This window comes from Phyllopteryx taeniolatus, chromosome 9 (genome assembly GCF_024500385.1).
Source record: "Phyllopteryx taeniolatus isolate TA_2022b chromosome 9, UOR_Ptae_1.2, whole genome shotgun sequence".
Lineage (NCBI taxonomy): Eukaryota > Metazoa > Chordata > Actinopteri > Syngnathiformes > Syngnathidae > Phyllopteryx > Phyllopteryx taeniolatus.
In genome coordinates, this window is record NC_084510.1 from 19761802 (window position 1) to 19776734 (window position 14933).

At 38.3% G+C, this 14933-nt stretch overlaps 1 protein-coding gene across 1 annotated transcript; it reads right to left on the minus strand.

Annotated features, from left to right (window-relative positions):
• Positions 1–2577: 2577 nt before the first annotated feature.
• On the minus strand, positions 2578–10659 carry timm17a (translocase of inner mitochondrial membrane 17 homolog A (yeast)). The gene is made up of 6 exons (XM_061785657.1): positions 10519–10659; positions 7997–8096; positions 6581–6644; positions 5393–5521; positions 5183–5293; positions 2578–3860 (listed from the first exon to the last, which is right to left on the minus strand). Exons 1-6 carry the CDS (start codon positions 10542–10544, stop codon positions 3784–3786), a joined length of 507 nt encoding a protein of 168 aa, XP_061641641.1. The 5' UTR covers positions 10545–10659; the 3' UTR covers positions 2578–3783.
• Between the last annotated feature and the right edge of the window lie 4274 nt (positions 10660–14933).

Here is a 14933-nt window from a genome sequence, read left to right on the forward strand (position 1 = left end):
ATTATGATTAGGCTCCAGCACGCCCGCGACCCTAGTGAGGAGAAGCGGCTCAGAAAATGGATGGATGGATGGATTATTATGATTATTAAAATTATTATTATTATAGAACAAAACCCAATTTAATTAACAATATGAACTTCATTTTTTTATCTAAAAATCACAATGTAAAATTAAATTTTAACAAATTAAAAAGTAATTTAAACATTAAGGTTATTTATTTTGCAGTACCTCTTTTACCTGAAAAGATATTGAATTATTCCTTTGAGTGGTTGTATCTCATATTTATTTACATAACTTATATTGTGTATTTTTATTATTTGTATTTTATTGGATTTTCTCAAATTTACATCATGACGTTATTGTTTTATTATATTATCACGATGTAAAATATATAAAGGTTTAGATATTTGTGCTCATTCTAATATTGTACACTATTGTTTTCTAGTGACTAGTCTTCTCTTTCTAGTGTAATTTATATGCATGGTGTGTTTGTTTTTAGATGTACATTTTTATTTTTCTCATTTAATTTATATCTAATTATGAAATATACTGTATCTTGTTTCTTTCACTTATTTATTTTAGTTTTTTATTAGTTTTTTACTTGCTCATTTATTTTTATTGTATTTTTAGTATTAGAGCTTTTAGATATATTCTTTATTTTTCCTCATTTAATTTATGTCAAACTGTTATTTAATGAAACTATTGTATTTATTATTTTTAGATTATAATCATAGCTGTTAGATGTACATTTATTTTCTTTATTTGTAACTTTTTCTCATTTATGTGTAATTATGATATATTTACTTGTTTTAATATTATTACTTTTTTTTTTTTCTTTGCGTCTTTTAGTTAACATTATTACAAATGCAATAATGATTGAGTCCATCCAAATCTGTTGTTTCGTTCAAATAAAAACTAAAATGGAAAAAAATGTCCAGCTTGTTATAATGTTGCATTTCTGTGGTTGACTGTTTCCACTGCTAGTTACATAAAACCCAGCATTTGCTGGGCATTTGCTTTTTGCAAGTCAGATGCTGTGAGGGGGAATTAGTTTGTTTTAGGGGAAATAGTCAAGAAGTCTCCATATGACACATAAAGTTGCTCTCAAGCCGCTATGACACATTTAAGTATTTTCCTTATTGTGAAATCAGTCAGCAGTCCTCACAGTGGGACAAAAAAGGAAGTGGGTGAAAGAAGACCAAGTATTTTTATACATATATAATTTATTAACCAACTCCAGAAGTCTGGGGTAGCCCATAGACCTCAAATCATCACGATGTGAAGTTGAAGTCTAATGTTGCTTTCCTGTTTTTTTTACAAGGAAAACTACAGACGATCCTCTCGATTTACAACACTCCCTGTTTTCGAGGTTACAAAGGGACCGCAATGAACTACCTACACAGCAGTAATTTCCATGCAAATATTACTGTAATCATGACTATTACTGCATTAGCGTAGGTTACTGATATATACAGTACTGGTATATACAAGTCCAAATTCCCAGAATTCAACCCTATTGAGCATATGTTTCACATGCTAAAAAGTCGACTTGAAGGGAGTAACTCCACCAAAACAATACAAACATACATTATGATGATCAATTTCCTCATGCTGTGGTTCAGTCGTGTGTGTGCATGCACCTCCACAGCAACGTAAACACCTCCAAAATCCATCCATGCTTATCCTCGCTAGGGTCGCGGGCCTGCTGGTGCCTATCTCGGCTAACTCTGCTACCGCGCCGCCCCTCTAAAATCCGCCATGACAAATAAATTCAGGAGGAAATATTTTTTAGGGCAAATGACACGGTTTGAAACATCACAGTAATTTTGATGAGTCGACTTGGAGAAAGCCTCGGAATTGCTTCCCGTGCGATCTTACTGGTGGACTTCTAACTGAAACTTGTTTGACAATCAGAGAAGGGGTTCATGGCGTGGCGGATGAAACCAAATGGTTGAGACGATATGTTGAAAAATAATGAAGCTATAAAGTTTTACTCCGATACGGTGTTATTTTTTGACCAGAAAATGTCGGCCATTATATATTGAGGCCATATAGCACAAAATTGTCCCCAAAAAGGCTTTTTTTTTTTCAGACACAAAAACTAAATTTTTCAGGAACCCATCATCCAATTTTAAAAATTTTGTACTCAGGTTGAAGTAGGCATTTCAATCATACTCGGCAGTTTGACAGAGTATCATTTTTGGGAAATCTTGTCACATTGTCAATCTGTGTACTGTACGGTGTTTGAATAAAACAGTTCGGTTCCAGGAGGCATAATCAGTTACTGGCGTACATGTCGTTTTTCCATTTGATTGTTTTATACTTATAGCCTACAAAAGTGTTTTGAAGGCATTCATTTACTGGAATTACGACTTCAGTACTGCTTTAGCGTAGGTTAGTGATAGAATACGATTTGCTCTGACTTAAGTACAAATTCTCCGTAAAACAAAGACTCCATGCAAAAGTTTTGTTTGCGACGGCTGCCCTCTCGTGGTCAATTTCAATTACGTCATCTTCCACTCACAGGAGGAATTTGGAGGGAACCTTTGTCCTTACCATACTGCAGAAAAACACACATTAAAACACATTTCAGTTTATTGTCTTATAATACAATCTCTCATATGGATTGAATACATGATGTAACGACCCGTTGCATGAGTTCCTCCATTCAATCGCAGTGCCTTTTGCGATTATGCCTTCCCCCACACGTCTCTTTTGTGTTTTGAATGCAAAAAGATCCTCTGCATAAAACACTTTGTTGCCTGTTTACATTGTAAAAATAAATACATCCCCATGAAACCAACTGGACTAAGAGGCCCCCAGCAAGCTCGAGCATGTGTTCAATTTAAGGCAAATGAGCAAATACAAGGGAGAGCCTTTAAATGTATATACAGTACACTAAAGTATTAACATTAGTTAACCACACTGTGTGGTTTTTCGCCGCATTCAACACTCAACCAGATCACCTGGCCTTAATCTGCAGCAACTGGGCTACGGATATTTATGACAAAACAACACCTAAAACAGCAGAAATCACAATACAGCGGAGCCTCCAAATATGAACGCGAGTTAGACCAACATTTTGTGGAAAAATGTGCCTCAAAAGTCAAACAAAACCTGTGGAAACCATTGGTAAATATAGAACCAGTAATGGAACTTCCCGTGACATAGGGATGTGTCTCGCTGCTCACTACATTCCATACACAAATTATGTCCCTTATTATTTTAATACCATTATTTTTCCTCCAATTGATTTTTGGGGCTAAAGCCTAGCACCAAAAGCTTGCCACATTTGTTTATTTTCTGTGGCTTCCATTTCACCACATATAATGGATCAGAAAGCGTCTGGCTGCTCAATACAACAGGAGCAATACAATTCACAAAATTTACAACAGGCAGATATAATGTAAATAGCATAGTGGCTATTGATTAGCACAGGGGGTGAGTGGACTTTAGTGCTTAATAGACAATGGATTTTTAAAACGGGACAAATGGGCCAGATCATTTGTTGTGTATGTAAAAAAAAAAGTCCCCAAAAAGGGATACGTTTGTCTTTGTGTGTTCCCCTTTTGGAGGTTCCACTGCATGTATAAAAACAACAACCACCTGTGTGTATTCTGTATGAAAATGAAGATGTCACTGTGCAGTCTCAGTTCATCATGTGGTGGTGGTGAGGGGGTGTAGTTGTCTCTATGGTTAGGTATGTGCATGTCATCTCCATTTCCACTTTTTAACTCCAGAAAAAAAAAAAGGCCAAAGAAGGGCGAGAGGTGACTGATCCTCTCACTGATATTGTCGGTAGTCTCCAAAGGGGGCGGCAGGCATGGGGGTGGGGGCTGGCTCCTCTGCAAACTGAGGACCTGAAACACACGTACACGCAAATCCAGATGTTTGTTGTCTATGTTGTAATTACATGGAAGTTAGTTATAAATTAATGTGTAATGTTACTGTTTTTTAAACAGGGTACGTGTATTTCTTTTTTGTTTTTTCTGTAACTTGTTGCTTTTAGATAACAGGTCTCATTGCCATGCTACTTCTGGTAGGGGGACAACAATTGAAATGAGCCTTTTGGCTAGAATTGGGTGCATTTACATTTTATTCCTAAAGTGTACATTCATAAACACTGTCTCTCTATGACAAATAAAGGAAAAAGAAAGGAATTAAATAAGTCTAAAAAAACACACCCTTAGGAACCATGAATATTAAAAACAAATGGGTGAAGTTATATGTACAGTGTCAGCCCATCAACTGATTTTTCTTTTTGGGATGGGAAGAATTTTTTGTTTTGAAGAAAAAAAAAACGCAACAAACAGGAAATTGAATATGCAAATAATTATGGAAAAAATGACAAGAAATATAAATCCAAAAATAATAAGATACACCAAAACTTTAGAGCATGATTCAACAGAACGCCTGCACATTCGCTTACAACTGTTAGTACTAGCACTAGCTTGCTAGGCTACATAACGTTTTGTTGCCTGCTTGCGAGCCGTATCGTATTAAAAGTATGTGAACATACCTCAAGCCTTAAACAAAAGCCCTCCCCTGAGCACCGGTGACCACCAACACACGCTTTTCCCCATTTTGTTCTTCTAAACACACGCCGTGATCAATTATTGCTGTCATCGCCATGGCAACGAGTGCATCCGGTCGTGTTTGAGTTGACAAGATGAAGCCCAGTGGTTGTAAAAAACGGGATGCGGTGGTATCGGAATACAAGATTTTATTGCAGAAGTCTGACATAGTGCAATCGTGAAAGAGCAAATATATCTGGCAGTCTGATCCAGGCATTACATGTTGTCTGTCTCAAACGTGTTGTCAGTCCCACACCGCCGGCATGTTGTTTTTAAATAACTTTATTGGTGGTCAGATATTTATAGTACTGCGTCAAAAGACACGCGACAAGGCTAAAAATAAACTAACTTTTGGATTCAAATATACTGTACACAATGGCGACGCAGAGTAAATGTCTTTTCCAGAGCAATGACGTCATTGACCGGCTCGGCGAATGACATTAAAGCCGATCGACCGAGCAGCATAAAATACTAATTATCGGCCGATATTGATCAGGCCAATCAGATCGGTGTCAAGTCTTGATACCGCTATACCATAAACATAAGATAATTTAAAAAAGAAAAAACAAAAATGATTTCACAATAAAATAAATGGCGCACGAACTTACCTGTGGGGAATTGTGACGAAGCAAATCGAGATAGCATGATCCCGGCGCCCTCTATCAAGGCCAGCAAGATGCCCCCCATGGCCGCAGAGCCCACCATGGCCACTGGCCCATCTGCGCAGAGAGATAGTTAATGGCATGACCACGTGTGTGTGTGTGTGTGTGTTAAGGCCAACTTCAGTCATATCATTTTAAAAAAAGTTTGTGACTGACTTCTGGCAGCGAGGATGGCTCCCGTCATGGCGCCGCTCGTGATGGAGTTCCAGGGGTCCTCCTTCCCACGCACCTTTACCAGGCCGCAGTCGATCATGGAGAAGAGTCCTCCCCACACTGCGAAGCTGCCTGCAGACCACACAAACAAGATGTTTACGTCGGCCGTAGATGCCTGACTGACATGGATTTTTGGAGGCCGATTCCAATATTTGGCACATAAAAATCCGATAACCGATTTATCGGCTGATTAATTTAAAAAAAAAAAATACAATGAATAAAATAACTTATTTTTGGTCCCTTTACAACAAAACAATTGATTACAAGAAGAACATGTGACTGTTATTCTATACTGTGTCCTTTATTATTTATTTAAGTTTACAACAGAGAGGAATTTTCCAGCACAAAAACATCACAACAAAAGCATTAACTGATGAATGTATATTTAGATTTAGGCCATAAATGTACGCATTATTTGAGCAACATAATGAGTGAAGTTACTGGCAAAACAGATGCCCTTTTACATTGAATCACATCTCTTCTACTCCATTATTTTCTTTGCCATGACTTCAAAATATAAAACAGCGACACCTTTCTCAGATGTCAACACGTCATCTTTGACAGAGTTACATTTTAAATATGTGATATACAGAAAGAGACTTGAACTGAAATGGGAGCCTATCTTTTTCTTATTTGGTTTTAAAAGTTTCCCGCAAACAAAGTTTCCCGTCAGAAATGTGTTTGTCCACAAGCGGTGAAACATACACAAAACTTTCCCGTTATACATGGTGGATTTAAGAACGTGTTATACACTGTTCTCCCTCTCCATTTGTTGCTGACGGTGAGAAGCAGAAGATTTGACTGTAAAAGCAATATCATGTTAAGTGATTCTGCAGCACGAACGTAACCCGGCGCACACGGGCCACGCCATAACTGGGACAACACGCCAGTCTCATCAAAGATCCTTATTGGATCGAATGGTGTCAGAGCTCCATCAACTGGACAAATGGCGCAAGGACACGAGTCTAAGTCACGCCAACACTGAACAGCATTTACTGATTCATGTGAAAGTAACAATATATCTTTTTAATTGGTAAAACTCTGGCCAATTATGATTAGCGACATAATTGGCTGACCGATTAAACAGCCGGGCCCTATATTTAAAAAAAAACGCAAGAAAAAAAACCTTGCCTCCAAGCTGTGGTGCTCTGGTCTTGATAGCTGTCATGCTGCCTCTCATTCTGTGACTCATTCCCTGCAGAACACAGTGACAATAAAAACGCTTTAGCGCTCTTAAAGGAGAAACTTTAAGGGGACACATGGAAAAATTTACTTTTTAAAGACTTGTGTACATGTGGAGTGTCTGTCCACTCATCAAGTGTGGGGAAAAAAACAGCACATCATTCGTGATCTACCAATTTCTGATGTGTCTGTGAGTGACCCGTTCCAAATTGTGTCGCATTGTGATGTCACAAGCTGGCTAATTTATATAACCCCAGCCTTATGGAGAGTTTTTCTGCTCATGATTTGGAGCCTACACTGGGGGAAGATCAAGAGACACTTTCATGCAATGCCCAGACTCCGGTCGCTGGACTACACGGTCTGAAACACTATCATACAGAGACACCCAGATTCCCCTGCTGCCATGTCAAAGCCAAAAGGTAAGCAGAGCTGCATTTACTTTTGTAGGATGCCCGGACTGGTATTACCTGTGTTAGCTTCTGTTAAACGTGATTGTATGGTTATGTTGCTGCAATTGTTGATGCAGTGGCGGGGTGCATTTGTTGGGTTTTTTTTTAATCCATGCGCCACATGCACACAGTGTAGTGTATAGAGGTACAACAATTATTTGCTTAATCGACAAGTATTTAGATAATCAATTAGTTGTTAACAAACCTTGTTTAACAGAAACTTGTCCAAATCCTTGAATTGCAGCCTCTCAACAGTAAATATTTTCAGATTTCTATAGTCCTCCATGAAAGCAGACTGATTATGTTTGAGTTTAACCAAGAAAAGACATTTGCAAACATCGGCTCTTACTTTGGAAAACAATGATCAACATTCTTGCTTGTTTTCTCTATGTTACGCCCAAACCAGTCAATGAATTATAATCATTTTATGTTTGAGTATTTGCTACACTGTCAATTTGAAATACTGTCCTGTTTTTGAATATAGGAATGGAAATCAAAGTGTTTTTTTATCCGATTTATCTAAAAAAATAAAATAGATAAGTCAATTATTCAAAATAAACCCAGTATGAAGTGCTGCCTCCACATGTGAAGATGCTTTTATTGTCTATAAGTGAGCTTGCTTCCCCCCATATGGGTAAGGGTATACAGTTGTTCACTGTAAACTGGCTATAACTCTTTATCCTTGGGGTATTTTAAAGAAAGCATGTCACAGACAAGTTATTAAAACCCCTTGGAATCATTTTAAATCAATTTAAGATTAACTAGAGTGGAGGGCACTATTCGAGAATGACGGTATATCCCACCAAGCAATGCCTATGACGCTCATGTGATGATTATTTCAGTGTAACAGCTATGAAGAGTGAAAGTTAATAGCTTGCCATCATGATATTGTGTACAGTGTTGTGACTGGTCTTACCGAAGGTGCATTCCTGAAACCTTTCACTGCTTGGAATATTCCACCGCCAATGGCCCCCATGGTGAACGCACCCCCACAGTCGTCCACAATCCTCCAAGGACTGAAAACATTTAGAAAGGATTTCATTTCCATATATAGTAAACCATCACCGATTCCATAGGGCTGCAATGATTATTCAAACAACTTGAATAATTCTATTACAAAAAAACAATAATAATTTAAAATCTCTGCCTCAAAGCTTTGCAGGGATCATTTTTCCACAAGGACCAACGTTACTGCAGTCGCACGCACAATTCAGTTTAGAAATAAGCCAGCCTACTCTACACTCTCATTCGCTGATGGCCATGTCACTCACCAGGCTAGGTCCCGCGCTTTAAAGCCATACACACTCAAAGTCACAAATTTTATCGTGTGGAACGTGAGGATGGTGAGCCTAAGTGGACAAAAATAATACCTGCATCTCACATGTGCATGTTATTGTGTTTAATAATATAAAATCCATTTTCATCTGAATACGACAGAACACTCGATTCTAAAATTATTCCATCACTGCAGCCTTAATTCGCAAATTCACCAATTTCCACATTTTTTCCGTCGAACATAAACCATTAGTTGGAAAACGCACCTATCTGCATATTTTTGTGCTGTTTCTGTAACACCCAAAAATGCCGCACAAATGCCCTGCTCCTTCCAAGGCGCCACGTTAGCAGAGGAGTAGCTAGCGTTAGATGGCTGGCTGGCTGGCTTGACAGTGAAGAGCAGCATGATGGAAGATTCCGGTAGCATTCCGACAGGCCAGGTTAGGCCCCTTGTGGGGTTGATGCCAAGCAGTGCAGTAAACGTCTCAATATGATGCAGCGAAAGCTTCGGATCACTGCTGGCAGTGTGGGAGGTTAACAGCTGATCAGCTGCTCATAGCTAGGTGCACCACCTAAGGTACAGTCAGTGCCCAACTAAAGACAAAGTGTAGTTTGTATTTAAAATATACATGTATATGTATTTAAATAATAGGAGTATGGCAATCCCCCCCATACTTCAATATTCACAAACTCACCTCCTCCATCAACCCATCCATCCATCATCTGTACCACTTGTGGAACCTTTTCCTAGCTATTCGCTGAAAAACTCACCTATTTGCGTTTTTTTGTCCTCTTTTTGAAACGCTCTTAAATGTCATAAAAACCTGCTAAAGCCCTGTCTAAATAGGAGAGTACCGTAAGAAGTGTCAAGGAAGTATGTTGAGGCCATCCATCTCGACAGAGACGAGATTCATATGTCAGGGAGGAGCTAACTTTAGCTTGGGTTGTTAGTGGAAGTTAGAGAGTCTTCACCTCATGTGCATGTACATGGCATTGCCAATGCCTTAACCAAGTAATTTTGTACGGTGAGTTTGAAATGTTGTTCAACATTTTTAGGGAAGGCGGCAATTATTTTGCAAATAATTTCTGTCAATGGTTAGGGTTCACTGAATAAAGATCAATATCTATTCACAAACACAAGTAGCATGTTTTGGCTGTCAACATGGAATATTGCAAGACAATTATATCCTAAGTCACGTCTTCCATCGATGCGATGTCACTTGAATGTAGCTGCTTAAAAAGGTGGAAACATTTTTGGTTGTTTCAACACTAAATACCAGAGGTAGGGGACTCGAATCTCATTATTTGACCCGCGTCCGACTTAAGTCACCAATTTTGAGAGATGCGATGACAAGCTTTGCCTGTTTACGTATTAAAAAAAAATCTCGATTTTCAAGGTAATGTGCCATTTGTTTTGTTTTAGAAAGGGCACATACACACATTCATAATCCATTTTGTATTCAAGGACTTTGTATGCACAGGGAAAGTGGCTAATGTGCGAATATATGCGGTGATTGCGCAAGCTTGTATAACCAGACTTATGACTTGCTTAAACCAAGCAATGATTTGACTTGCTTTCCATTGATTAGGTACACTACTTGACTTGCTTGGTATTTGCCACAGTAACGTGGGACAACTTGAAGATTCAAACTTGCACTTACGTACTTGCCCCCACATCTGTTAAATAGTGATTAAAACGTGACTGACAACTTTTGTCATGCTGTGCAATCAGGTCCCCTCGTCACAGGTAGTTAGCTTATCAAATAGCTACAGCTAACACGTCCTCCACCGGTCGAAAAACGTCAATATAAGCGCTCAATGTATCAAATTTTCCGTATTCCAGTTTGTGACATAACACTGAGCGAGATTAGTGAAAAATGGCGTGATGACATAGTGGTGTGAATAAGCAAGTCCGCAAGGTCACAACAACGTGCTTTTAGCCTCGATGTCGTGTGGCTAACGTAATCTGACGGCAATTTAGCATCCAAGCTAAAAGGGGGAAACGAGCCGGTTTCTGCTGAGTCCCGTGGGAAACAGTGAAAAATACAACTCAAATAAAAATCACACAATTTCCATCTGAGTAACTTCTTACGTATGCAGTGACGCAATGCGCTATAAGAAAACGCTGCAATAACGTGATTATTTTTGGCCCAATGGACTCACCACGGCTCTCTGGCATATTCCTCCATTTTGTTCTTCTGCTGCTCCCTCTGACGTAATGACGCAAACGTGAGGCGTTAAATGGCGCCTTCAGGTGCACAAACAATGGTGGGAAAATTCACAATCAGTGACATCCATCCATCCATTTTCTGAGCTGCTTCTCCTCACTAGGGTCGTGGGCGTGCCTATCCCAGCTATCTTTGGGCGAGAGTCGGTGCACACCCTGGACTGGTCGCCAGCCAATCGCAGGGCACGCCATAAATCATAAAAATTAATTCTCAGCGCTAATGAAACTTTTTAAAAGTTAATTAGTATTTTACAAATATTTTTACCGTGTCCATTATTTTGTTTGTATTTAGTTTCTCATTGAAAAAAAATAAATACATTTGAATTTAAAGCGATATCAGTCATCAGTCATTCAAATTATATAATTATTGGCATGTTATTTATTAGATATATAGTATTTCCCTATTTATTGATTAAAAAATGAAATTGAACTAAAATGTTTATACTATACAGTTCTGTAAATTATTATTATTATTGTTATTATTATTATTATTATGAATATAACACAAATACACTGACAATTAAATTTATATTATTTTATTATTATTATTGTTACTGCTATGTAACTGGTCGCCAGCCAATCACAGGGCACATATAAACAAACAACCATTCGCACTCACATTCACACCTACGGGCAATTTAGAGTATCCAATTAACCTACCATGATTTATTTTATTTATTTTTTTAAAAACCCACGCAGGCACGGGGAGAACATGTAAATTCCACTCCATTTGAATCCGGGTGCTCAGAACTGTGAGGCAGATGTGCTAACCAGTCGGTCACCGTGCTGCCTATCTCTATTTAAATGTGAAGGTTTTTTTTTTTGGACCACGTACTACACTGGTGTCAAACTGGTGGCCCGGGGGCCTGATCTGGCCTGCCACATCATTTTATGTGGCCCGCGAAAGCAAATCAAAATTGCTAATTGTGTTCTATTGTAATAACGTTGAGATATCGCAAGCATTTTTTGTCACCAATCCAAAAGAAAAAGAAAATGTACTAGTTACATTTTTTTTATAGGCTTCTGATTTTAAAAGTAGTTATTCATCAATTTGTCGTGTAATTATATGAGGTGATAATTCCTTTATATGGGCTCACAGTCATAACGGCCCTCAGAGGGCAGCCATAACTACGATGTGGCCCGTGACAAAAATGAGTTTGACACCCCTGAAGTACTAGGTATTAATAAATGACAAGGTTTATGAATATAAGTCATGTAATGCCTTTACAAATTACATTTTGACACTTGGGTGTTACAATTATAGTGAAGACTGGTAATAATAGTAATATAATACTGGATTATTAACCCACTTTGTTTGTGTGTGCATACTTTCAACTGCATTTTCTTGGAGTCACAGCGCACAGACAGAAACCTGGATGTTTTCATTCCTTCCCAATCTTTGCTGCTGGTCAGAGCAGCAGCACACAGCAGACAGTCAGCACAGTGCAACGACGGATGGCGTTCACTGGCCAGCAGCCTACTATTAGGAACCACAAAGGAATGAATTGCAGCGTGAGCCTCCATAGAAGAAATGACCAAATATAGACATTTCGTGGCTGTAGAGGCTGAGGCCGTGCAAAGTCAGACATAAACTGGCCTTCTGCTGCTGTTCTTCTTGTCGCCACAGTAGACAGCTTCCACCCTGTTCCCTTCAACAAACAAACAATGCAAAAACATAAACGTAATAACATTACATGTGAATGAAGCCCTTCAGACGTGGTTGAGGTAATAAAGTAAATAAGATGAATGACATATAGCAACTTTATGTATATTTCTTTTTCATTTATTTTTTTATTGTTATACAAAAACTTTCTGAACAATTTTCATTTTTTTCTTTTTATAGAAAAACAAGTATTAAAATTAGATTCATATTAAAACAATTGAACATTTCAGATTTTTTTGCTTTTTAGTAAAATATATAGAAAACCAAAATAGGATGACATCACATCAATCTGAGTGGATTCCTAGTAAGTGCCATTATGAACTGATAAGTACCAAATAATAGCTATTGACAGCTAAGCAAATCTACAATTCATTCATTTCTTTTTGTGAAACAATTTCTAGGATTTTTTTTCTTAATTTTTATGCAAACATTTTCCTAAACTTTCTTAAACATATGATATTTATTTTACTTTTCAATCCCAAAATTTACAGAAACATTTGCTTTTTTGGTTTATTTCCAAAATTGTTCAAAAACATTTTCCAATTGTTTTAAACGCCTTTTTTCTTTTATTTCTTTTTAAAGTGTAAATTTCAGATGTTTTTTTAATTTTCATACAAGATTGTTCTGAAACACTTTCCAATGGTTATATTTATACACCCTATTTTCGAATAAAAAATAAATAAATATCCCCATTTTACCCCCCCAAATTTCTCTCCAAAAATTAGCATTTTGTAACTTTTATATGGGGCTGTCAAAGTTGAAGCATTAATCCTGCCCCAAAATGATAGCATTACTCATGTATTAACTAAGATTACTCACATAATTGGCGGCACGGTGGCCGACTGGTTAGAGCGTCAGCCTCACAGTTCTGAGGTGCGGGGTTCAATCCCCGTCCCCGCCTGTGTGGAGTTTGCATGTTCTCCCCGTGCCTGCGTGGGTTTTCTCCGGGCACTCCGGTTTCCTCCCACATCCCAAAAACATGCATGAATTGGAGACTCTAAATTGCCCGTAGGCATGACTGTGAGTGCGAATGGTTGTTTGTTCCTATGTGCCCTGCGATTGGCTGGCAACCAGTTCAGGGTGTACCCCGCCTCCTGCCCGATGACAGCTGGGATAGGCTCCAGCACCCCCGCGACCCTAGTGAGGAGAAGCGGCTCAGAAAATGGATGGATGGATGGATGGATTACTCACATAATTTATTTTGACCACATACGCTCCTTTACCTTAACCGCGGATGGATATCTAAAATGCGGTGAAGGTTGCTATAAGGTCAGTGATCAGGCCAATGGTTGTGCCAGTGCAAAGATAAGTGAGGAGACTGACTGGTGTGCTCAGTGGCAAATGTTGCTTCAGAAGTCACCCAAATGGGAAAACAAAGATAATTTGCATATAATGCAGCCAGAGGTGGATAGAGTGGCCAAATATTGTACTCAAGTAAGAGCACTGTTACTTTAAAATAATATGGCTCAAGTAAAAGTAAAAAGTAGACCTCCAAATAATTACTTGAGTAAGAGTAAGAAAGTACTCAGTGAAAAAACTACTGAAGTACTGAGTCACTAGTGAGTAACTTCTGCTTTTAAAAAAAAAAATCAGAGCAGAAATGTAATATAAAATAAAAATAACTAAATAAAATATGAATGTGCAAATTCAGATATTCCTAAATAATATCATTCATTCATTCATCTTCCGTACCGCTACTCCTCACTAGGGTCGCGGGCTTTGCTGGAGCTTATCCCAGCTGACTCTGGGCGAGAGGTGGGGTACACCCTGAACTGGTCGCCAGCCAATTGCAGGGCACATATAAGCAAACAACCAGTCGCACTCACATTCACACCTAAGGGCAATTTAGAGTCTTCAGTTGACCTTCCATGCATGTTTTTGAGATGTGGGAGGAAACCGGAGGACCCGGATTTGAACCCGGGTCCTTGGAACTGTGAGGCAGACGTGCTCACCAGTGCCGCCTGAATCATCTCACTCATTCTAAAAGATCCAAATTCAGCAAGAAATGGTATATATTGTTTGTACTTGTTAAACAGCACAATACTGTCGGCTCACCAGGCAGATTACGAAAACAGGAACAAGGCTGGAGTGGATATAAAGAGTATACACATTCTTGTTCAAATGCCAGGTTTTTGTGTTGTAAAAGAATTTTGACCAAGATAAATCATTTAAAAACTTTTTCCACCATTAATGTGACCTAGAATTTGTACAATTCAACTGATTTATTTGTTTATCTTTTTGAGTGGGGAGGTGAAAATATACAACAGAAATAAACTTAAATGTGACTGAATTGGACTCGACGTTTAACTTGCTGCCTTCTCTTGCAAAAGAGCTTTTCTGTTTTAATTGGTCTTTTACCTAGTTAAATAAAGCTTACATGAAATAAATAAAAACTCAAACTCAAAGTCATGTTCAGTTACACACATGCCACAATTAACATTTTTAAGTGGACCACATGCATAGGGCCTTACAGAAACATTATTTGCTTTATCCACTAAAATGAATGAATGAAGAAGCTGTTTGCCGACCAGACTTATTGATCAAGTCTGTGTGTATGTCAGAGAGAGAAAGAGAGAGCGCGCAAGCGCAGAACACGCCAGAGAAGATGTATGTTTTACAGTTACTTGTCACCATAAAATAGTGCTAATGTTGCCATATGCACAGCCAAAACAACAGCAAAAACATCTG

Excerpts from the sequence above, each read along its gene's own strand:
- timm17a (XM_061785657.1), bottom strand. The coding sequence starts at position 10,544 with ATGGAGGAATATGCCAGAGAGCCGTG. Across the intron at positions 8,097-10,518 it reads GAATATGCCAGAGAGCCGTG|TCCTTGGAGGATTGTGGACG; the intron begins GTGAGTCCATTG and ends AAATGTTTTCAG. Across the intron at positions 5,522-6,580 it reads CAGAGCACCACAGCTTGGAG|GCAGCTTCGCAGTGTGGGGA; the intron begins GCAAGGTTTTTT and ends TGTGGTCTGCAG.